This window comes from Rattus norvegicus, chromosome 10 (assembly GCF_021556685.1).
Source record: "Rattus norvegicus strain SHRSP/BbbUtx chromosome 10, alternate assembly SHRSP_T2T, whole genome shotgun sequence".
Lineage (NCBI taxonomy): Eukaryota > Metazoa > Chordata > Mammalia > Rodentia > Muridae > Rattus > Rattus norvegicus.
In genome coordinates this window covers 44,959,744-44,984,530 of record NC_141543.1, presented here as the reverse complement: position 1 = coordinate 44,984,530, position 24,787 = coordinate 44,959,744, and the positions used below count along the sequence as shown (strand labels likewise).

At 51.3% G+C, this 24,787-nt stretch overlaps 3 protein-coding genes across 34 annotated transcripts in view; 1 reads left to right on the top strand and 2 right to left on the bottom strand.

Annotated features, from left to right (window-relative positions):
• Tnip1 (TNFAIP3 interacting protein 1) overlaps nt 1-14,916 on the top strand; it is a 46,933-nt gene extending 32,017 nt beyond the window's left edge. For 16 of the 32 annotated variants that reach the window (XM_087573409.1, NM_001443702.1, XM_087573403.1 and 13 more), the window contains 11 exon segments: nt 98-221; nt 2,556-2,645; nt 4,640-4,705; nt 4,850-4,981; nt 8,218-8,346; nt 10,208-10,339; nt 10,801-10,926; nt 11,388-11,453; nt 11,732-11,923; nt 12,985-13,075; nt 14,208-14,916. In XM_087573409.1, the coding sequence (XP_087429535.1) occupies nt 98-221; nt 2,556-2,645; nt 4,640-4,705; nt 4,850-4,981; nt 8,218-8,346; nt 10,208-10,339; nt 10,801-10,926; nt 11,388-11,453; nt 11,732-11,923; nt 12,985-13,075; nt 14,208-14,239 (1,180 nt within the window). In that variant the 3' untranslated portion in view covers nt 14,240-14,916. 32 annotated transcript variants of the gene reach the window in all.
• Rapgef6 (Rap guanine nucleotide exchange factor 6) overlaps nt 1-24,787 on the bottom strand; it is a 449,393-nt gene that overhangs the window by 50,558 nt on the left and 374,048 nt on the right. The gene's annotated exons all lie outside the window — the stretch shown is intronic.
• On the bottom strand, nt 15,271-23,341 carry Gpx3 (glutathione peroxidase 3). Its single transcript, NM_022525.4, is given in 5 exon segments — nt 15,271-16,215; nt 16,527-16,626; nt 16,999-17,116; nt 18,525-18,678; nt 23,104-23,341. Coding segments are annotated over 5 exon segments (681 nt in total). The 5' UTR covers nt 23,191-23,341; the 3' UTR covers nt 15,271-15,993.

Here is a 24,787-nt window from a genome sequence, read left to right as displayed (position 1 = left end):
CTGCTGCAGTCCATGTGACAGTAGGTCCTTGGCTTTGCCAGCTTCTCAACCCAGGGCTGACAGTGTGATGTCTCCAACTTACTTGTCTCTTATCCAGGGAGGAAAACACGGAGCTCAAGAGACTGTTGATGAACAGCAACTGCAAAGAGGGACTCTGTGGGCAGCCCGGCTCCCCAAAGACAGAGGGTGCTGGCAAGAAGGGCGTGGCTGGACAGCAGCAGGTGTGTAGCAGGAAGTTCTTGAGTATCCCAGGCTTCTCAAACCCAGTGTCTGCTCAGCTGCTCACTGAGAGCGAGCATACCTCCTCCTACACACAGTTTCAGTTACAGAAGGTTCTACTTGGTAGTCTCTGTTTCCTGGTGCAGCGTCTGCCCCTGCAGTGTGGCCACTCCTTGGCTTTTTGTTTTGCCTTCACCCCACGTGAGACACATGCTCAGAGGTATTGGCAGTCACATGGCTCTGTGGCCCCCACTGGCTGCTTGCTTCTCCTGCTTGCTGACTTGGATTGTCCAGTGGCTGCTCAAGGGAGTTGGGGTTCAGTGTTTTGCTCATTCTGGGTACTAACACCCTAATGCATTTTGTCTTGTCAAAGTCTCCTTCTCGAAGGTGACTCCCAAAAGTCAGTTTAGTATCTGAACATTCCATGGCAGAACCAAAGTGTCAGGGGCCCTGTGGAGATTGTATTAAGCTTGTGAGATTACAACTTGGAGCCTGTGCATGGAGAGGAAGATTATGGTCTGGGGATGCCCCAGCACTGGCCCACACCTCCCCACCTCCAGGCCCAGCCTTGCCACAGTGAAGTCAAAGTGTGCCTTGTTCCACTTTCACCATCCCTCAGACTCCTCTAGCCCCGTTGTTAATCGAGCTTACTTTCACCTCCAAGTGAGTTGCAGTCAGTTGCAACATAAGCTCTAATGCCAGCTTTCTATGTAATGTAGTAATTACCTTGGTCACTCACTCCCCGCCCATGGGCAGTGATGTATTTTACCCAGGACTTGCAAAGTCATGAGCTCATTTGGGTTCTTTTGCCTGGAGGGCTGTCTCTTCCAGGGCCAGCAGGAGTCTCGGAGATGTCATGTACTGTCATACAATTAAGATTCTTCTGTAACCTCTCAAGCAGATGTGGGGTGGCCAGCTAAACAGCAAGGCTCACCCTGCCTCTTACTAGCACTGTGGCCCCTTTTTATTTTTTTAACCATAGCTTCACTGTGTAGCCATGGTTGGTCTGAAATGCACTTTGTAGATTAGACTGGCCTCCAGCTCACAGAGATCCCCCTGCCGTTGTTGGGATTAAAACTAAGTGTCACTTAGCCTTTAGCTGTTAACAGTGGGCTTCCTGGGCCAGGCATTTGTCCTTTCTCAGAGGCCACCTCATCAGGCACCTTTTCCTCTCCTAGCGCCATGGTATGTTTACAGGACCCAGCCTGTAGGGGGCACCAGAGGCTCACAAGCTCTGCTTCCAGGTCTGCCCAGCCTGTGGTAGGGACTAGAGAGTAGTGAGAGTAGGGACCCATGGGGTAGACTCCAGTCGATGGGGCCAGTGCAGAACAACTTCTGGTCTGAGCAGACCTGAGGGCCCTGGCAACAGTCAGTGCATGTGTGCACTTCTAGGTCAATTTAAAAACATTTTGTTTTGAGGTAACTTTAAACCTAGGCAGAAATAGTGTGGAGCTGTGTTCCATACTCCCTCCATCTTCCCGGGCTGGCTTACGTAACCACAGACCTACCTCACCAAGCGTCTTACATAACTGGTTCAGTTACCAGAGTCAGCATTGGCGTTGGCACTGCGCGCTCTTCAGATGTACCCGTCTTGCACTCTGGTCCTTTCTGTGCTCCAGAATTGAATCAGGCTCCCACGTGGGATTCGGTATCCCAGCTCCTTAGTCTCCTCATGTCTGCGACATGGCTCAGCTGTCCTTTTTTCCACAACCTCGGCCCTTTTGAGTTATGCTGGCCAGTTGTTTTGCAGAGTGGACGTGGGTTTATATTAGATTGCAGAATTCAGAAAGAATCTCAGAAGGGTCGTGCTGTGTGCATGCATCTGCACAGTGCCGCGCTCTTAGCACATGCTTCTGGGCTCGTGATGTTTGCCAACCTCCATAACACTTCTGTGTTGTTTATTTTCTGTTGGGGGTTGCATGTGTGTATGGAGGTCAGAAGACAGTTCTCTCCTCCACCGTACGTTCTGGATATTGAACTCAGCTCATCAGGCTTAGAGACAATGCTTACTCTCTGAGCCATCTCACTGACTCCTAATAACTTCTAAAAATATATAAGCCGTGCCTTTTAGGTTAGGGCATCCGGAGTTGTTATGGGGTTAACAAAGAGCTGGGGGCAGGATGGTAAAGCTAGCAGCCATGGGTGTGTGTGTGTGTGTGTGTGTGTGTGTGTGTGTGTGTGTGTGACAGATATATATTCATGGGCTTTCAGAAGGAGGAGGTCATGGCTGTGACACTTCTTCTGGTGGCTGCTGGGTGGGAGGAGCAAGGAGGCGAGCAGTAGGCTGGGGACAAAGTTTTATCTGACACTTTGGTGAAGACTCTGTCTCTCCCTAGGCCAGTATGACGGCAAGTAAGGTCCCTGAAGCAGGGGCCTTCGGTACAGCTGAGAAGAAGGTGAAGTTGCTGGAACAGCAGCGCATGGAGGTAAGTGGCCAAACAGGGAGGTCAGGGAATACCCCTCTCCCTGCCCGGGACCAGAGGGAGAAGGCCCCACCTGGCTGTCTGGTTTCCATTGGTCTTAGATCCTGGAGAGTTATTGTGGAAACCATTGGGCCATCTGCCCATGGGATAAGTGTCTGTCCTCTTTGGATCAACCACAGGGATCACTGACAATACTGTATTTGTGACACAGACTGAAATTGTTTGGGGAACTTGGGGAGATGGAGCGATGGCTCAGTGGTAGTAGTGCTGGCTGCTCTCGCAGAGAACCCAGGTTCAGTTCCCAGGACGCGTGTACCAGCTCACACCTGCCTGTAACTCTAGCTCCAGAGAGTCTGAGTCCCTTTTCTGGCCTCCACGGGCACCCACACTCCCCACCCACATGTAGATGCAGACACCTATGTACATAACTTAAAGGGTGAGCTTAGGAGGCTAAGGTAAGCTGGGCAGTGGGGAGAGGTTGTGGTCAGTCAAGCCAGTCGGCATTGGAGACACATGTGGTAGTGTGGTGAGTGGCTAACAGTGAAGGAAGTGCCCATGCCCTTGGCCACAGCATTCTGTGTCTCCCAAGCCCCTCCCCACCTCCAGCCCAGGCCACTAGCCTATCCTTGTCCCTCCTCTAGCCCTCTTCACACAGTTGGGGCCTTCCCCATCCTCTTCTTTCCCACCCCTCTTCCTTCACACGCATCTGATGAAGTCTTGCTTACATGCATATTCTAGATTTACTCATCTCTCAGAAGAACTAAAAGAATGTCCGTTATATAATGAACCAAGAGTCTCCCTCGAGATAGCTGCAGCTGACATCAGCTCACTTGGGGTTGTTTTGTTTTCATTTTCTGTTGTACGAGGAACTGAGCCTGGGGCCTCACTGAGCTGCCTCTTCAACCCTTGAACTCAGCCGCCTCAGTAGCTGAGGTTACAGACGTGCAGACTGTACTCAGGGTTTTTTAAATGCAGAAAAATAAAATGACACACACTGCCTTTCAGATAAGTTTTTCTTTTAAAATTGTCTCAGGGGATCTGTTTAGATCTACAACATAAACCTATTCCTTCCATTTCTTAAGTACTTTTGTCATTGGTAGTAATCTGAAGTCAGACTATCTCCCCCCGTCGCCTGTCATTTTATTTTCTTAGTGATGTGGAGTTGTTTTTCTTGCCTCAGTAACTGCTCTGTCAAGAGTATGACTTACAGTTAGCATTGTCTTAAAGCTCAAAGGATGCTTGAAGTATTTTCTGTCTATGGTGTCTTACACTACGCTGACCTTTGGACACACATAGAGGAACTGTTTCATTTTATTTTTGGTTTTGTTTTGAAGCAGGGTCTCTCTGTGTAGGCTTGACTGTTCAGGAACTCACTGTGTAGATTAGGCCTCAGACTCTCAGAGATCCTTTTGCCTCTGCTTCTTGAAAAGTGCTGGGATTAAAGGTGCGGCCACCATGTCTGGCCTATTAGCCTTTAAGTATGTTTGCACACTTGGCTAAAGTGTTTTTCTTTTCTTTTTTATTTCTATACGACGAGTTTTGGGGTTTTTTGGTCTGTTTTTGTTTGTTTGTTCCTATACCAGAGACTGAACCCAGGACCTTGTCCATGCTTGGCAAACATTCCTACAGAGACACTCTCCTACCTCAGCCCTTGGTTCAGGATTTCCATTGGTTAGTTTTTCAGGGTGGTATAATCTGTGTTAAAGACAGTGAAACCTAGGATTGTCACAGCCTTTCAAAGTACCTCTGAAGAATCATGTTTGTGCCTCACAGTGACTGTCTCCAGGGCTCAGTGTTCCCTGTGGCTTTCCTAGCGAGGGGACGTGCAGCTGGAGAGAAGGGTGGAGCAGCAGGGAACACCTGGCCTGTGGGGATTAGGGAAGCCTGGATTGCAGCTTTATCCTGCGTCCGATTTGGGCATGTGGGCAGCTGGGCACTCGGTGGATATCTGGCCGTCCTCCCTCGTCTTTCTAACCCCAGTACCTGCTTGCCCACAGCTGCTGGAAGTGAACAAGCAGTGGGACCAGCATTTCCGGACCATGAAGCAACAGTATGAGCAGAAGGTGATGGAGTTGCTGGGGGCTGAGCTGAGGCTGGCTCGGGGAGGCGGGATGAGGAGCTTGTGACCAGGCTGAGACGGGGAAGGTGGAGGCAGCTGGTGCATGCAACTCTCCTGCCCTCACACTCCCTCTCTGCCCCTCCTCCAGATCACAGAGCTTCGCCAGAAGCTGGTGGACCTGCAGAAACAGGTGACTGAGCTGGAGGCTGAGCGCGAGCAGAAGCAGCGTGACTTTGACCGGAAACTCCTCCTGGCTAAATCTAAGATTGAGATGGAAGAGGCAAGTGTGGTCAGCCATGTAGTCTTTGAGGGTCCAGGCTCCTCCCGGGACGCCGGGATCAGTGAGCCAGGGCCAGGGTCCAGCGCTCCTTAACTTTTGGAACTAAAGTTACAGATGGTTGTGATCCCACCACGTGAGTTCAAGGAATATCCAACTCAAGTTCTCTGAAAAAGCAGCCAATGCCCTTAGCCACTGAGCTCGCTCTCCCGCCCTGCACATTAAAATCTTAAATCCTGAGAACTATACAAAGAAGTGCATGACATACAGACATACGAAAGGGGCATAGTAGGCTCACACCTGTAATCCCAGCACTCAGGAGACTGAGGCAGGAGAATAGGGAGTTACAGACCAGCCTGAGCTGTATATATAGCAAGACCTTGCTGGAGCTGGCACTCAGTTGGTAAAGTGCTTGTCTAGTAGGCTTGAGGCCCTGGATTCAATCCCTTGGGCTTCATAAACCAGGCACCGGAGTATGTAGAGCGAAGTGAAGAAGTACAGGGCTATCCTTGGCTGCATAGTGAGTTTGAAGCCAGCCTGGGCTACATAGGAGACTGTCAAAGTAAAGTAAAAAGCCGCTGTGTCCTAAAACAGAAAGGTAAAAGCAGGCCTCAATGGGGTGAGGTACTGACTCAGAGTTCAGTTGTAAAGGGCCTAAAACAGAGGGAATTAGTTTATCCAGTCACCTCTGCCTGCCCCAAGCACTGTACTAGATAGCACCAGTCAGCCTGCCCTGGTTGGAGAAGAGATGCTGAGTGACCAGGCAGAGGTTCATAAGTAAAAGTGTGTTCTACAACCAAGAAGGGTCAGAGATCAGAGACTAAGCAGAAGGGACCTCATTTTGGTTGTGCTCTGGAGCAATGCTCTTAAGGAAAAAAAAAAGTGGCCTCTGCTTTGTCATGTGTGACCAGTACCAGCCACGGCCCTCCCGACTCCTGAAGCAGCTGACAGAAAGACCACCTCACTCCCGACCCTTGGGGTTCTAGTGACATTATTACTTCTTTCTTGTCATGGGAGCGGCTGCTTTGCCTAGCTTTAAAGATCTTTTCAACACAGATTGCATCTCAGAGACCCTTACGTCAGCATGTGATACCCAGCCTTGTCCAAGCACAGCCTCTGTCTGTGTCTCCCCCATTCCCTGGAGGATGGGCAGCAGAGACACTGCACTTCTCAGTATTCCAGCACTCCAGCATGGCGCTCACAGCCAGAGTCCTGATCTGTGGTCTCTCTTCCTCGAGCCTGTCTACAAGGGAGATAAATCCTAGACCCTGACAGTTCTGTCCTCTCCACTGGCTAAAGCTGTCCTTGCAGATGGGAACTCTGTGGTCAAGAACATTCTTTGTTCTCCAGTCTTAAGCAGAAGCTAGGACGTCACCCATTTGTCCTGGCCCAGGCTGCCCTGAGCCACCTCTGAATAGAAACCACTCCCCCACTAGTGTGTAGAATATTGACTAAAGGTCACAAGGAAGGCATGAGCACTGACCCGCCACGGTCAGTCCCCTGATCCACGTGGCACACTGCAGATGAACTAACACTTCCCTGGAATTCTTCCCCACCCCACCCCCCAGACCTTGGTCCTCTGAAGGGTAACTTCAACTGAAACTTTTTTTAAGATTTATTTCTTTTATGTGTATGAGTATTTTGCCTTCATTCATGTATGTATGTATGTACGTATGTATGTGTGTATGTATGTATGTATACTGAGTGCCTGGTCCCATGGAGGCCAGAAGAGGGCATCAGATCCTGTGGAACTGGAGTTTTGGATGTTTGTGACCTACCATGTTAGTGCTAAGAATTGAACTTGAGCTCTCTTCAAGAGCAACAAGTGCTTTTAAAACTATTGCGCCATCTCCAACTCCCAGACCTTTTAACATGTCTTCTGACCATATGGGGTTTTTTTGGGGTGTTTGTTTGTTTGTTTTTTAGATGTGCATGCTCCTAATGCTACACTGCCATCCACTGTTTTAATTTTTATTTATTTTTGAGGCAGGTGCCTAGGCTGGCCTGGAACTCACTATGTAGATCAGGCTGTGCTCTTAACTCAGAAGTCCACCTGACCCCACCTCCAGACTGTGAGGATTAGAGGTGTTGGCCACCACTCTCAGCCCAACCACTGTTTTAACCTCCACCTAGCACAGATTCATGGCTTAAGCCTACAGCCCTGGTTCCTTGGAAGGCTGAGGCAGGAGGGTCAGCAAGGCTCAGGGCCTCCCTGGGCTACAGGATGAGTTAAAGCTAGCTTGGGTAATTTAGTAAGAGTGGGGACTGAGGGGTTGGAGCCATAGCTCAGTGATAGGACAGTTACCTAGCATGTGTGTGACACGCAGTCTTTGGAAAAGTACATAAGCCACTCTGTGGCCTGGTGAATGGCATTTGATGCTTTTAGCACTGCTGCCCAGTTTGATTTCCAGTCAGCGACATGGCTCAGAGGATAAAAGTACTTGCTGCCAAGCCTGATGCTTGATCCTGGGACCCACATGGTAGAAGGAGAGAACCGACTCTTACAAGTTGTCACCTGACACACAGAGACAATAAATAAATAAATAAAAGAACGTAAAAAGCAAAGAAACTCTTCTTTGCAGTGAATGGAATGGAAATGGAAGCCTTAACTTCTGCTCCCTGTGTGGTCTCCAGGAAGTCACCACACACAGTGGATTCTCACTGAGCCAGGGGGCTCACTTGGTGCTGCTTCACCATTCCAGCTGCAGCCGTGTGGTGCAGAAGCCTGGAAGTGTCCACCCCTCAGCTGTGTGACCTTTTACTCTGTGTGCTTCTCTGGAGAGCCTTCTGTCCCGCTTACCCTTTGAGCATGGTCTTTTCTATGCTCAGATATCTGAGGTCCTTAAGAGACTATGGTATTCCCCACTCTTCTGAGAGGATTTCACACAGACAACATTTACTCAGTTTTGGACTCGGCTCTCATGAGGTCCCTTTGTGACTTTTGTTAAGATGTAATTATCCCCAATATTGAGGAAGTTTACTTAAGAGGGCCTGTGTGGAGCCCAGGGTCTCTGGCATTCAGTGAGGGAGCTAGCATCAGAGTTGAGGGCCTTGTGCACTACCAGTAGTGGAAGAGATGGATATACATTCTCGGAAAGACAGCAGCGTCCTCCCAGGTCATTTGCAGACGAGTGCTATGAGAGAGATGGCTGCCGAGAAGGAGGGAAAGCCAGGGGCATGGCTCAGGCAGTCCAGGCCTCCAGGAGTGTCCCTGTTTACCAACCCTGCACTTTCTGCAGACTGACAAGGAACAGCTGACAACAGAGGCCAAGGAACTTCGCCAGAAGGTCAAGTACCTGCAGGATCAGCTGAGCCCACTTATGAGGCAACGAGAATACCAGGAAAAGGAGATCCAGCGGCTCAACAAGGTGGGCACTAGGACCCCTCCCCCAGATGGGAAAAGGCTACTATGAACTCAGCTGCAGGGCCCACCCAGCTGCTGTCACCTCCAGCTCAAGAAATGTGACACCTGCTGAGGGGGCTAGAGTCACCATTCCTGTCTTCCCTGCCTCCAAACACTCTGAGTGACCCAGCCCCAGGAGGAGTTGGACTCACTCCTGCTTCTCCTGTGGCCTTTGTACAGGTGCCCCCCTCTGAGGCCCCACTGTCCCCTGGCAGTACCTAGTCTACCCAGGCTTGAATGTCACTTGCTTAGCAAAGCCACCCCTGAATCTCTTTTTGATGGCCCCATTCTGTGGTCCTAGGGTAGCAATAGTTTTTTTCTCTCTCTTGCTAATAGGCTGTGTTCGTTCGTGTTCTCTCTCTCTCTCTCTCTCTCTCTCTCTCTCTCTCTCTCTCTGTCTGTCTGTCTCCCCCTCCTTCCCTCCCTCCCTCTCTCTCTCTCTCTTTCTCTCTCTCCCCCCACCCCCCCACCCCCCTTGAAGACAGTGCAAGAGACCTATCACTAAGAGTCCCTAGTGTCTAGGGGCTAAAGTCCAGGTGGTGATGAATGACCATCTCTGAGATGGTCAGAGTCAGAGCTGTAAAGTATCATGTGACCAGGGTTGGTGGAAACCACTGAAGGGAATCTCAGAAGGTGGGAGCATTTTGTAGACAAAGAAAGTAACAAGAGGACACTTTGTCTTTCTTTTTTGTTTTGTTTGCTTAGCTGGGTCTCTTTTTGTTTTTTTAGGTTTTGGTTTGGTTTTGTTTGTTTGTTTTTGAGAGGGCTTTTCTGTGTAGCCCTGGCTGGCCTGGAACTCCTTGTAGACCAGGCTGCTTCTGCATCCTTAGTGTTGGGATTAAAGGTGGGCACCACTACTACCCAGTTCCTCCCCACCCCACTCCCAGCGCTGTCTGGCTGATAGGCAGGGTTGGTTGATAAAGTAAACTAAGTGGGAATTGCAGTTCGGGTTCATGTGACGAGAGACAAGATGGGGACTGAGGGGCACAGCAGAAGCTGTCAGAGAATGCAGCTTCTCTCAGAAAGCTGGGCTTCTTTCTAGGTCTCAGGTATGAGGAATTGAGCCGGGCCTGTCAAGAGGTCTTTGTACATGAAGATCTCAGGCTAGTCTACAGGTTAAGAACACAGTTGGAATCCTTGTGTTCACTCATTAGCTGAGTGACCTCCCCATCTCCATGGCATTTTTGTTGCTGTGGTAAATTACCGTGACCAAAAGCAACTTGGGGAGGAGAGGGTTTATTTCAGTTTATGACTTCAGGTCCCAGCCCATCACTGAGGGCAGTCAGGGCAGGAACCTGCCAAGGAGCCATGGAGTAATACTGCTTAGAGACTTGCTCTCACAGCTGTCTCAGCCTGCTTTCTTACACACTCCAGGACTACCAGCAGGGGGTGGGGGGCATCTAGTGAGACAAGCCTTCCCACACCAGTCACTAAGCAAGAAAATGCCCCAAAGGCTTGCCTATTGGCCAGTTTGGTTGGGGCATTTTCTCAACTGATGAGGTTCCTCTTCTCAAATGATTCTGGCTTGTGTCCAGTTGACAAAACAAAAACAAATAAACAAGCCAGGACACTGAGTCACAGTGGGTCTCTGGTCCTCAATTTTCAAGTGGGTAAAATGGGCATGAGGTTTTAGCCTCTATCCTGTGGGAGGATGAAGAGACTTCAATGCAGTGGCCCATTCAGTGCGGTAATGAGTAAGGCTGGTTAAGGACCACTGCTGCTGGGGTTACACTGTCGTCAGAAAGGCTCTCTCGGAGGGCTCTTCAGATGGGTCTGACTTCCAGGGATTCCTGCTGATGATCCTGTCTCTTCTTTCCTGACTCCAGGCCCTGGAGGAGGCCCTCAGCATCCAGGCCTCTCCCTCATCCCCACCTGCAGCTTTTGGGAGCCCAGAAGGGGTCGGGGGCCATCTGAGGAAGCAGGAACTGGTGACGCAGAATGAGCTATTGAAACAGCAGGTGAGGCCCCAAGAACTGGTGTGTCCCCGGGAGCCACTGGCCTTCCGTGTGTTAGCGCTGCTCTCTGTTCTCTATGGACTTTTAAAACATTATTATTATGTAAACGGCATTCTGCCTGCCTGTATGCCTGCCAGCCAGAAGAGAGCATCAGGTCCCATTACAGATGGTTGTGAGCCATCAAGTGGTTGCTGGGAATTGAACGCAGAACCTCTGGAAGGGCAGGCAGTGTTCTTGACTTCTAAGCAATCTCTCCAGCCCATGTTTTTACTTTTTCATTGTAAGCCAATAATTCCTTTGTTCACATGAAATCTTTTCTCGAAGTCTAGAGTATGAGATAAAAGAAAACGGAATTATTCTGGTAAAGTTGGATTTCCCCCACAGCCCAGTGCAAAACATGGATTCAGGGCCTAAGCGTGAAGTCTAGCAGACTACCACATCCCTCATCTCCCCATCTCCTCCAGGTAAAGATCTTTGAAGAAGACTTCCAGAGGGAACGGAGTGACCGTGAGCGCATGAACGAAGAGAAGGAGGAGCTGAAGAAGCAGGTGGAGAAGCTGCAGGCCCAGGTCACCCTGACCACTGCCCAGGTAGAGCCCTGTCCTGGCCTTGTGGGCTAGAGGGTCCTGGGAATTTGCTGGACCACGTCCAGCTCTACTGCCCCAGCTCTCTTTTGACCTCTGCCAGTGCCTTGTCCTATGAACTCTGTATAAGGTTGAGGTCTAGCTAAGGTGTTCCGGCTCTGACTCACCATCAGTGTTGATGCGAAGTTGAGTGTCGCTGTATTCTATAGTAGATAAGCTTGGGGAGTAAAATTAATAAGAGTAGAATGCAAAGGTATTAGCGAGAAGGCACGTATCAGCCCTCCTGACCTGTGTTCAGGCCATCCAGGAAGAGCAGGGGCCCCCAGAGATAACAGCACAGCTTCTGCTGTGCCCCTCAGTCCCCTTCCTGCGACTTCCCAAGCTTGAGTGGTGCCCTGGGCCTCAGCCATCTGTCAGAGTTTGCTTTGGTTTTTCATCAATGGTGAGGCCTCTCCTTCCTCTTCTAGCTCAGAACACTCAAAGAGGAGGAGAAGGCCAAGGAAGCCCTCAAACAACAGAAGAGGAAGGCAAAGGTAAGCAGCTAGAGGGGTGGGCGGCATGCACCCCGACCACCTTCAGGGGCGTGTGTGTGTGTGTGTGTGTGTGTGTGTGTGTGTGTGTGTGTGTGTGTGCGCGCGCGCGCGCTGGCATGAGTGCCAACAGAGGAGTCATCTATGACCAGGGTCCCCAGGCCTCTGCCTGTGTCCCAGCCCACCTTGCCTTCTGAGAGCTAAGGTTCCGGCTACAGGGCAACGAGGTGGGTACCACTGGGGGTTGACAGACCAGAGGCAGATATGAGTTTTTCTTGCAGGCCTCAGGAGAGCGCTACCATGTGGAACCCCACCCTGAGCACCTTTGTGGCGCCTATCCCTATGCCTACCCACCCATGCCAGCCATGGTACCTCACCATGCATACAAGGACTGGTCCCAGATCCGATACCCTCCACCCCCTGTGCCCATGGAGCACCCGCCCCCACACCCCAACTCTCGTCTCTTCCATCTGGTGAGTCCTGTGTCCTCCTTTCTTCAGATTCTGACTAGAGAGTGGGTAACAAACTGCTGTCTGGTGGTTTCTGAGACAGGGTGGTTGTGGGCAGGGATATAGGCCTGGCCCTGGGTTGCTCTCCTTGGGGTCAAGACTTTGCAGTCCCTAGCTGCTCAGTACCACAGGTGTCAAAGGGAGACCTGGTAGGAGTGCAGAGTAGGAAGGACGGTGTCCAGCTGGGTACCGTGGTCTGCTGTGTCAGCTCTGACCTTCACCATGCTTCCCCCCCCTTCCTCTGCCTTCTTTCTCTCCTCTCTCTCTGTTCTTCCTGCTTTCTCTCCTCTCTCTCTGTTCTTCCTGCTTTCTCTCCTCTCTCTCTGTTCTTCCTGCTTTCTCTCCTCTCTCTCTGTTCTTCCTGCTTTCTCTCGTTTCTTTCTCTTCTTATTTGGCTCCTCTCCTTTCCCTATATTTTTCCCTCACTCCCGAGAGCTATTGTCCCCTGCCCTTCTGCAGTCTCTCTAACAGCCCCACTTCAGATGTGCCCAGCTCTTCCCTCAGTGGGTATGGGCGCCTCCTGTCTCTTAGACCTTCTCCCCTACACACACGTTCAAACATGGGTGTGGATGCCGTGTGTAGATTAGGATACGGTGGCTTATGCCTGTAGTCTCAGCCCAGCTGAGAGAAGATGATTGCCTACAAGTTTGAGCTGTAGATGGAGACTCCACCTCAGAAAACAAAAGAGGGAGGTAGGCATAGACTGGGAGGCTACACTTGGCCACTTTGCTTAACTGAATGAGATACAGCCCTTAGGGTTTGGCACTTTGCTTCTGTGCATTTAGTTCTATTCTGGCTGTGGCTTTGGAACGTGGCTGTGGATTCTTTCTTTTTCCTTTAGTTTGTTTGTTTGTTTTCTGAGACAGTTTTTCTATACAGCTCTGACTGACCTGGAACTCACTTAGTAGATCGGGCTGACCAAATCGGAAATCTGCCTGCCTCTGCTTCCAGAGTTCTGGGACCAAAGGCGTGTGACACCATGCCTGGCTCAGTTGTGGATTCTTAAAACACCCATCTTATTGCAGCCAGAGTACACCTGGCGTCCACCCTGTGCAGGAATTCGGAATCAGAACTCTCAAGTGATGGACCCGCCCCCAGACAGGCCTGCAGAGCCAGGTGAGCGTGGGTTCCCCTGGGAGAGAGGACTTTTACCTGACAGCATTGACTCAGAACTTCCAAGGTTTTAGCCCATGATCACTTGGCCCTTTGGTGGTACTGCCTCTCATAGTAGGGTATGTAGTAGAGTAGGTCTGTTCTCCAGGAAACAAGGAAGCATCCCCTTCAAGGGTACTGTACTTGCCAGTGACTTTGGTTTACCCTTAGGACCTGACCACTTAACTGTTTTAGTGTGGGAGCCCTGTGAGCTAGCTGGTCACTACGCTCTTAAATGTCTCCCTTGGAAAACATTCAAAGCCCTGTAGTTGGTGGTGGTGCATGCTTTTAATCCCAGTGCTCAGGAGGCAGAGACAGGCAGATCTCTAAGTTTGAACCCAGCCTGGTCTACAGAGTGAGTTCCAGGACAGTCAGGGCTACACAGAGAAACCCTGCTCAGAACAAAACATTTAAGATGCAAGTAGTGTAGATTCCTTAGATGTTTGAAAACACAATAGCAAGGCCAGATTGGAACTTCAGGAAACTCCCTCCGTCTGGCCACAGAGTCTGGAGCTACAAGCTTGTCAGAGGCTTGAGTCCTTACTCCCTGCAGGAAGCCTGCAGGACTCTGGAAATACCATCTTGAGAAGTGGATGAGTAGGTACAACAGAGGACGTTTCCCCAGAGGGTCTCTGAAGACCTTTGGGGCTGTCTTAGTGAGTGGCAGAGGATGGCTTGCTAGACAGGCCTGACCCCTTTCCCAGTACTTAATTTTGGGATTTGGAGACTGACAGACTGAGTTCAGATCTCAGCTCCAGAACATTATAAATCTGGAACTGGGGATGGGTTTTTGTACCTCTTTGTCCTAGCTTCCTCCTCTGTCACAGTGGGTAACAAATGACCTCCTCCTCAGGGCTGGTCCAGGTTGCATGATGAGTGTCCTAGACACACAGTCTGGTACTCAGTAGCATACAATGACTAGCTGTGGATACACTGGTGGGGAGGCCTGAATTAGCATCCCTGGGAGACTGAGACTGACCAGACCACATGATCGTGAAGCTTCAAAACTTTTGTTTATCTAGAGTCTGCAGACAATGACTGTGACGGGCCCCAGTGAGACTGCAGCGGGTCACTTGGTTCTGCCTTCATCTTTCAGAGCCAGCTGACCTCAGATTGCCAAAAGTGTAAAGGCCATGTGCATGTTCAGTGTGACCCAAGCCTTGGCAGAACAGAGGCTGGGAGGGGCAGATGGCCACATCCCCAGCCAAGCTCTAGCTGTTTACAAGACTAGGAAGAATCTACCCGTGAGGCCTCCACCAGGTTCTTCTGGATGCAGCCAGGAGAAACTCAACACCCTGCCTCTTGCCAAGACCAGGAGGCCTCACCTGGCTTTGACCTGCCATCTGTTGCCGAGGCCACTGGCTTCCATCCTAAGAGTGGGGTGCAACAAGACCCCTTCCTCTCAGAACCTCAAAGACTTGGTTCCAGGCTCTCCAGAGACCACACCCAGTTCGTGTGCATGTGCTGTTTTTGCTTCAAGCTCAGTAGCAGGACCTGCCCTGCACCCCCTGCTCCTTACCCCTCTGTGAGGAGTTAGGGAAGAGGGCTTTGTCTCTAGAGCAGAAGAGAACAACGGGATGGCCTGATGCTGTCATGCTCTCCACTGCACCTGTGTCGGCCTCCTGAGAGCCACCATGATCTGGAATGAAGGCCACACCAGCCAGGTCTGCTAAAGGGCCCCAGACTGAAGATGACCTCAGCCCCCACAGTTATGTCTATGGTGCCAGAGGTCTGTATTAAGGTAGCTGCTGTTACTAGGCAGCTGTTTGCACAAATCTTGGACATAAATCCAACTTGAGGATCTACATTTTGTGACGTGATTTTTTTATGCCCTTGTGGTCATGGTTCTGGTCCTACTTCAGCACCCCTTTCCCGCATAGCCCTGAGAATGCTGCTAGCGTGTTAGGGGAACCCAGTTGTGGTGGGAAGATCCTAGGCAAAGGACTGGGGGTAGAAACGACACCCTCTCAGCCCTCAATGCCCTGGGGAAGGTGGGTGAGGACACGCTGATGGGAACTGGGTCACAGACTCAGTAGCTGGGCAAAGGCTGCAGTGTGGGCCCCAAAGCACGCCCTGTGTCTGTCTCTTCCTTTACCCTCCCTTGTCTCCATCTCCAATCTCCACCTCCCACCATTGAGAAAATTTCAAGTAGGCAGAACTGCTGCAGAAAGACGTTTATTGGGCAGATGGGGTGCGAGAGATGCCAGTGGACAGAGTGAGAAGAAGGCATGTCCTCCAGAGAGGGGGATGGTGTCCCTGCCTGGGAGCCTAAGCCTGAATGCACTAAGGGCTGGCACCACAGACGGGCTCAGGGGAGGCCCGCCCACAAGGGCTTCGGGCCCCTCCTTCATGGAGACACCACCCCTGACTTGGAGCACATGGCCATCGTGCTCACCATTGTCTCGGCTCTTCTCAGGAGCACTGTGGGATGGGGTTGGAGACTTAGGAGGGTCCTTCAGGAGGGATGAAGGAGGCTGGTGGCATAGTGAGCCCGGATGTGTCATGTGGGCATATGGGAGATGCTGGCCCCAAGAATGATGTTCAGGTTTGAGCAGGACCATTGGACTTAGAACTTGTGTTTGCTTTGGGCTCATTTGGAACGGGAAGCTGGAGAAAGTGTGAAGGTGTTGTACCAAACCGTGAGCACAGATGGTCTGTCCCTGGGTTCCAGGCAGGCAGTGCATGGCACACAGTGGGACAGTTGCCACGTGTGCACAGTGGTACAGGCACACAGTTGTGCCAAGCTTGTCTTTTATGTAATAAGGAAGGGAATCTGGGATGTATGTGTAGAATGATTCCGTTTTTTGCTTCCTTCCTGAAGAGCCCCTCCCCAGCCCTTGCATGATGGGCAGGGGATGGGGTGGGGTGGGGTAGGGCATCAGTTACTTCCCTCTGGCCCCCAGGGCTGCCTGCCGCCTCATATAGGACAGGATGTCCATCTTGACGTTGCTGACTGTGGTCCGGTGGTACCAGCGCATAATTGGTATGCCATCTGGCCCCACCAGGAACTTCTCAAAGTTCCAGCGGATGTCATGGATCTTCATGGGTTCCCAAAAGAGGCGGCCAGGTGAGCCCAGGAGTTCCGCAGTGGGAGGGCAGGAGTTCTGGAGCAGGGGTGAGGGGGCATCAGTCTTAACTTGAGGCTCCTCTAACCTCCCCTCCCTTCCCTTCCAAGGAGAAAACTGTCTGGCACTGAGGGAAGGGCCCCAGTTTGGGAACAAGAACACTGGACTGTTCACCTGTATGGTAACTGGAAGTTGTAGGCCCCTGAGATGCCCTGTGGGCCCTGTCTTCTCTCTCCAGTAGGTTGCTGGGACCATGGGTCTGCCAAGCCCTCTCACGGGACCACTAGACCAATGCCAGGGCTCTGGGCCGAGCAGATAGGGGGAGCTTCCTCCAGATTACCCACTCTCACCTTCAGGAAAGTGTAGAACTTCTGCTCTTTCTCCCCGTTCACGTCTCCTTTCTCAAAGAGCTGGAAATTAGGCACAAAGCCCCCACCCGGTCGAACGTACCTGGGAGGAATGTACTTGAGTGAGTCTAGAGGAACCACACTAGCTCAGAACTAAGATGGCGGGACTGAGGGGGAGGAGTCTAGGAGTCTCTTATCAAGCTCATGACTTGCGTGGACATACATAGGCCCAGTGTGTATTTGCCATCTGAGCCCCTTCTCTGTACCCACCCCACATGCCTCTCTACCCTACATGTGCCACCCAGTTACCCTTAGCCTCCTGTTTCCTATCCCCTCCCCTCATTCCATTAAACCCCAAACTGGGGTGGGGATTGGGGAGCAGAGTGAGTGGCTGACATGGAGACAGTCAACCAATATCTACAGGCCCTGAGCCTCTGCCCCAAAGAGACCACCATCTCCAGCCTGGAGAACTCACTTGAGACTAGGCAGGATCTCCGAGTTCTCGCCTGGCTCCTGTTTGCCAAATTGGTTGCAAGGGAAGCCCAGAATGACCAGGCCGAATGGGCCAAGTTCTTCTTGTAGTGCATTCAGTTCTTGCCCAGGGAGAGAGAAGAGAACAGATGATGAGCTTGCCTCAACACCCTGTTCCCCAAATGCCCTCCAGACCTCTGGAAACTGAGGCCCGAGGAGGGAGGATTTTCCCAGGTGACCCCGAGAGCCGGTGGCAAGGCTGACTTAGGTCCTTTCCTGACTCCAGTCTGGGAGCAGTGGAGGTTTGGGAGACAAGTCAGGAATATGCTTCCCCACATCAGTCACACGCCCACTGCCTGTGTCAGTGAGCTGAGGTCTCGTATTGGCCCCTGGGCAGAAAGCTGAGGACTCTCTTAGGGTGGTTGGAGGGCAATATTCACATCCCTCTCAACTGGGAATTCAGGACCCAGGAGAGGCCTCAGCTAGCTCACCAGTTCCCTTGGCACCCCTGCAATTAAGAGCAGTACCATCACCCAGCCTGTCTCTTCAGAGATGCACTGTACTGTCCAAGGACTAGACAAAAGCACTGGGCACTGAGCTGTGGAACCACTCCCCCCATCTGCAGATCCAGAAACTCCTGTAGGTGACAGCCAGGTGGTGGAGGTCTACTTGGCCCCAAAGTGTTTTGCCCCTGGAGCCATCAAGCTTTGGCCTGATTTGATTGTTCCTTAGGCTTCTGACTGTCCTCACTGAGAGGAAAAGGAGACATGGGCTCCAGTCAGATGCTGGGTTCAGCCATTGCCAGCCTTGTGGTCCTAATTGTTTATACTTGCTGAGCCCAGGTGGCCTTTCCAGAATGAATACAAAGTTAGGCTGAGCTAGTCTGTCTTTAAGTTTGCGTTAGGATGAACTATTGAGCTGGGCAGTGGTGGCACACGCCTTTCTTTGATCTCAGCATTTAGGAGGCAAGTGGACCTCTGAGTTTGAGGTTGGCTTGGTCTACAGAGCAAGTTTGAGTACAGCCAGGGTTACGCAAAAATTCTGTCATGAAAAAATAACAAAAAAGAATGAACTGTTGGATACTACAGCTCCAGGACCCCTTCCCTCTTCCCCATCAGCTTCCTCCAGAGCTTCAAACTAGCGGGACTCAGTCTCCAGAGTGGAGCCAAGAGATGGGCTCAGATGGATAGGGTTTGGGGGAGAGGAGGCCTTCTCAGCCAGAACAAGCTACAGCTACCTCTGTCCTCTGACTCCAGTCAGGGGGAGCAAGTAGGCACACAGCCGAGGTGACTGAGGTAAGCCCTAGGGTGAAGAGAGATAGCAGCGACTTCCTCGAATCCATCCAAAGACCATCAGACCTCAGGCTTAAATAATTATCTCCAGAAAATATGAGATACGGTAGAGCCGGGATGCAAACCTTGTTCTGTCCGTCACCACCACCCTTTCCCCCTTGCACCTCATGGGATTAAAGTGTGCCCAAAAGACAGAAATGGCTCCAAATTCAGCAGCAAGACATGTGGGAGCTCTTACCAAGGTATTGGTCTGTCAGACCTCAGTAGCTGGCTACGTTGACAAAGAGGATGTATTTGCCAGCATACTGCTTAAAAGGAATGTATTCCTCCCCATCGATGGTAAGGGCTCCATACTCGTAGATGGTACCGCTCATACCGCCATGGCAGTCTGTCTGGAAGAGAAGAAGGTGGACACCAGGGAACTATTAGAGTAGACACCTTTAGGACACTTCTCCACCTTCTGGACATGGATGGCTCCTAACAGGGAGAGAGTGCCTTACCCAGGACAACAAAACTGGAACTGGACTAAAACTGAGGTCTCCTAATTCCTCATCTCCCGAACCTGAGACGCTTGAGGACCTAGTAAGCATTTGCAGTAATCACTTAGGGAGTGCTGTGGAACTCTGAAGTTAGCAACAATCACTTTCGTACTTCATAGGCAGTTGGGCTGGGTTGGTCTGAGAAGCCCAGTTGGATGGCTGCTACAGAAGTCCAGACAAATATGAGGCAGCCTGGGCTCAGTGACTGGGAAGGAGGCCCTGGACAGAAAGGATGTGTCAAGATGTTGAGAATGAGTCAGAGCCTCCCAGTCTGGAAGACTGGAAAGACAAGGCATGAGGAAGCAGGGATGTGGGAACAGGATCCTAGAGTATGGAATGATTTGTCACGAGTCCTCACTGTGACACCCAGAGTGAAGACGCAGTGGGTATTAACCCATACACCCTCCTGTGTCCAGCTGCCACACTACAGGCTACCTCCAGGAGAATAGGGAGCAAGCATAGGACACAGTGGGGTATGCCAGAGTATCCAGGTTTGCACCCCAGCCCTGCCACCAGCTCAGTGCTATCTTAACCATTTCTCCTCCCGAGCCGCCCATCACACTGGACCAGCTATTTTTAACTGAAAGAGGCCCACCCCTCACCCCCCACCTCACCCCCAACAGGGACAACGAAACTCCAGGGCTACTTTTGAAGTGAGAGAACCTCATGGGAAGGGAAAATCACTCCCTCTTCCCTCTGGTTCTAGAAAACTTGCTGCCAAAGCAAGGTCATCCGCCTAACTGGGTGAAGGAGCCATCCAGGCAGTGGGGCACAGTGGAATGCCTCTGTCACTGCAGGCCTGACTAACCTGATGAGTCTGGCTGCCTTTGCTGGGTCATCCCTGACAGATAACACCCCTCCTGACTGTGGTGCAAAGTCCCTGCTTTCCAGGAGTCTAAATACTGCAAGTGTTGGACGGAATGCTCAGCTGGACAGCCCTGCCTGAGGCATCTGAAGCCCCAGCTGGGGTCACTTCAACCCTAAAAGGCAAACAGCATCAGGCTTGGGGGCATACATCAGTAATGCCAGCATCAGAGGCTGAAGCAGGAGATGGAGCATTTAGGGCTAGCCTGGGCTACATAGGGATACCCTGCCTCAACAAGAACACCACATACAAACAGCAGGATACAACCCCTGCTACCTCCCTGCGTGTTGCCTCACCTTCATACCAAGCTGAGTCTCAGATGTGGGGAGGAGATCCCAGGGATTGACTGACTGAATAATGGGAACTTTGGAACGCTGGTAGGTCCAGCTTCTTCAGATAGTTTTGAGGGAAGGAGATATGAGGAGCCCCTTGAGTTAGATTCTGTTATCTTTACGGGCTACGTGGCCCTGAGGGAACCATTCTAATCCTTTGGGCTTTGGTCTGAGAGGTTAATTCCATTTGCCTCTCCAAGTGTGTTTTTGTTGTTTTGTTTGGCTGTGTGCCCATGCAGTTAACGTGTGGGAGGCAAAGAAGAGAACCGTGAAAATTTCCCTATTATGTCATTACATTGATTTACTTACTTGGGAGAGAATGTCACAGCATGTAGAGATCAAAGGACAACTTGGAAGAGTCAGTGCATTCCTACATGTGGGTTCCAGGAGTCAAACTCAGGTCCTCAAGCTTGGTTATGAGCATCCTCGCCCCCTGAGCCATGTTGCTGGCCCTCTCAGCTTGTGCTCAGTATCTGACTAGGCAGGCAGTGAGCTCCTGGATCTCTCTGCCCCACCACTGTCGGCACATGTGGCCATACCTGGCTTTTACATGGATGCTGGGGATTTGAACTCAGGTCCTCTTGCTTCCATAACAATGATTTTGCTCACCGAGTTTGAGAAACTGCTGACAGATTAAAACAGGCTTGGGCCAGCAGAACATAGAGATTACCTGCATGCAGCCAAGGGCCAAAGGCCTGTGAGGGTCATAGTAAGGAGAGGCCTTAATTGTTTGCTAGCTGTCCTATGAAATGCATAGTGACAACTGCCATGCTTTCTAGGGAGGGGAGAATGGGACTCATGCTGGGAGCCCAGGCTAGCATGGGTTAGAGGGTGGTCTGTGATGAATGAGCCATAGATTATACTCACCAACTCAGCCCCCACAAAACCTCTGCTTCCTTCCTCTGGGTCCATAGAATCCAAAGCCCTGTTCCTCCACCAAGGAGGCCAGAGAAGAGGACTGAGAGGGAATGAGGTATAAGGGGGGAGGGGGATACCCTGAGCCAGGCTTCCTGGTCCATGTCCCTACTCCATCTTCCTACACCCACTGGTGGGATGTCGGGAACATGACAGACAGGTCTGAGAGGTAGGAGACTGCAGCTGGACCCAGCTGGCCTCTGGCAGTGTCTGACCACCCCTCCCCCGCTCAGGATTCCAGCCTGTCAACTCTGAGATGTAGTGGGATTCAGGGCCACTTAAGGCCTTTCAGCCTTGATATCAGCCTGTGGTCCCATGATGCTCTCTGCCTTGTGCAGTCACCTAGAAACCGGCGGTTACTAGGATGCCACGTCAGCAGCTGGTAGTCCACAGCTCTGCAAAGCCTTTTGCAGCTGTAAACTGGACCAGACAGAGGCTTTCCCTGTCACTGCCCCTCCCTTTGAGTCGAGAGGACATCTTTTAGCGGCTGCATCGCACTGGGTCTGCACATGTCCCCTCCCTGTTCCCTTGTCCTGAAGTTGGATCGAGATAAGCAGTTGCATCCCAGAAGCCATAACTATAGCATGTTAACGCCAAGGACCTGGGAGACCAGACAGGCATGCCTGGGCTGTGCGGAGCCAGGAGCCAGCCTCGGCTGGTTATGAGATAAGCTCCCACCTCACCCTAAGATTTTTCTAGACTGCTCACTCTTCCCTGTGAACTCGCCCATCTCTCCCTCATTGCGTGCACATCACAGGGCTATGAGTTTCCTGCAGCCTCCTTAGGACAGGGTTCAACCCCCACCCCAAGCAGTTCCCACTCTAAAATCATGGGCCTAGTGCCCCAGTCCATGTGGACCCCAACCCAACTCCACACCCAAATCTTGAACCCTGTCCTGTCTCTGTCCTAGAAAATGTCTACTGAGCTGGTGATTAGGAACAGGCTGGAGAGAAAACCAAGGCGTTGCAGGTACCCTAGCTGTTTAAACTAAACTTCTGAAGAGAGAAAGGGGCTTAAAAACGAACCACCGGCTGGAGAGATGACTCAGCAGTTAAGAGCACTGACTGCTCTTCCAAGGTCCTGAGTTCAAATTCCCAGCAACCACATGGTGGCTCACAGCCATCTGTAATGGGCGTCTTCTGGTGTGTCTGAAGACAGCAACAGTGTACGCACATACATGAAATGAGTAAATAAATCTTTAAAAAATAGCAACAAACAGGAACCACCCTTGGGGCTCTCTAAGAGGTGGACAGAATCTGGAAACAGCATTGTGGACGTAAAGATCTTAGAAGGAAGACCCAGAGGATTTTAGAAACTCAAACCAAGAGCCTACTCAGTTTTGTGCATGTGCATGCAAACGTGCATGCAGGGGTGCATGGTGAGTGTGAAGTTGGGAGAGCATTATCTCTTTTCTTTGGTTCCGTCCGTCTCTACTGCTTTCTGCATCCTCACCCTAAGGAAGAGGAGAGCCCAGCACTGGCCTGACCAAGGAGAGAAGCATGCCACAGCATCCGCCCTCAGCCTCCTGGTTTCTATTCCAGCTCAGGGTGCCACAGCTGGACTAGAATAGACGAAGAATGCTTCCTGGCCTGGGTTGGCTTCTCTGGCTACAGTGTCTGCTCCATGCGAGGCAGGCCAGTAAGCTGTGAATAGAGAGGGCAAGTGGAGGGTCCCATAGCCTTCCAGCCATCCTCTCCAGCTAAGCCCTGCTGATGGAGAAACTGAGGCCCCCAAAAGGGATGCGCCTCCAAGTCAAATTCTTCCTGTCACAAATCTGCCCGGATGAGTGAAGAGGCTTTCAGCCCGCCCTCCCGCCCCGCAGTGATTTTTTTAGGAGTGTGGCCACCAGCTGCACTCTCCTGATTGTAGTGGGGGGAAAGCCCACACCTTCTCCCCAAAACCACTGAGTGGGACAGTCAATCCCAGATATCTGGATGTGGCAACGCGACCCCGAGATGACGTGGAAGAGAATGTATGAACTCGAGGAAGACTGTCCTCCTGAGTTCGTACTGCCCTCTGATGCACACGGGTCTGCGTTGGAAGGGCGCAGAGACCGAGGGTCACAAGTGGGGTCCCCGGTGCCTCTGGGAAAGCAGTGGCTCTCCCAGTCGCGCAGTGGACACCTGTGTGCAATGGACTACTCCTGAGCCCTGGAGGTTCACTCACCTTGGACTTCTCTTGTCCCCGGCCCGGCGGAACAAACCCGGCCAGGAGCAGGGACAGGAGGCAGGATGCCCGAAGGATCCGGGACATGGCGGGCTGGGGCGCGTCTTGGGGTGGCCACCGTCCGTCTGAGGTGTCCGAAGCGCCCAGCCACATTTCAAGCCCTCCACTGTGGCCAATCCGCAGCCAGGCCGGAGGCTTCCTAGCCAATAGCAACGCGGTTAGGATTTAAAGGGCAAGACATTCCCGCCCCTTTTTTCCTCCCTCTACCCAGACCCGAGGCGACAGTGACACAAGCTTAGGAGGGAGAGAAGGGAGTCAGCTGCCGGGGAAGAGCAGGAGATGGGCGCGGCCAGGGTTCTAGACAATACCCAGGACGCAGCTTTTTTTCCTCTAGCTCTGAAAAACCTAGGGCCCCGAGGACTTAAAAGAACATAGAACCCATTAGTGCAAAAGAAGCAGTGTGTGAGCCAGGTGTAGAGACTCACGCCTGTAATCCCAGAATCCAAAAAGCTGAAGCAGGAAGATTGCATAGGATCAGTGCAATCTGTAGCCTTAGCTACAGACTGAGACCCTGCACCAACTGGGGAATGTAGCTTAGTGGTACAACACTTGACCAGCACGCATGAGATCATAGGTTTAGTTCAATCCCAGCATTGGCAAAACAGGGGAATCTGTAAATATGGTGGCTTTTAAATTCAACCTCCTCCTTGGTTAAGTTATGAATAACAGTTCAGGTGAGTAGAGACTAGAAAATACACACACACACACACACACACACTTTTTTTAAATTAGCACATAAAAACTATGTGTCTATCTCTGTGGTCTTAAGCTCATTACTTTCCCTCTCTGAACCTCAGTTTCCCCAGCTGTAACATTGGGATTGGTTAATGAGCTCCACGGCCTTCCAGGCTCTGGCTGAATGATGTTCTTCTAAATGGTAGACCTAGTCCAGGAGTCTCTTGAGGGTAAACAACAGATGTTTAATATTTGTTGAATCAGTCATTAAATCATTAAATTAGTTTGTGCTTTCATGGAAGGTCAGGGCAAGCATCTCTAGATTGAGGGCTTTCAGGCTTCATCCAGTCTGCAATAAGGAACTGGTGCTTCCCGTCTTGCTACTACAGTGGGCTGGGAAGATGTTAGGACAGTCCTGGGCTGCACAGCAGAACCACTGTGTTGCACTCTCTAAGGCCTCTCCCTTCACACATATTGCTGTTGCAGAAGGCATTCTAAGGTACCTGACCCCAGTCTTGGTCATGTGAGCCCTAGGATTAGGTGCCTTCTAGAAAGTTCCTGACTCAGAAATGTTTTGAGGTACCACGCTTTCCCGATGATTCAGGAAGTTAATGTGACCCGTGGAATTTGGAATTTTCTGCATTCTTAAGGCCTTGCCCCACCCTGGGGCTGGTGAAACAGCTCAGCAGGTAAGAGCTCTCACAAGGCTGTGCAGTAAAACAGTTCCCAAACTGATAACTTGAGTTTACTCTCCGGAACCAAGGGTGGAAGGAAGGAACCAGTTTCTGAAAGTTGACCTCCAGCCTCCAGCGCGACAATAATAAATAAACAAACTCACTGTGTTGAAGTAGAAAGCACCAGGAAAGCCCTTATAGCATGGAGACAACGTGACGGGCTGACACAGTAAGTTCTCAATTGATGTCACTATTCTAAAACCTTAAGTCCCTGA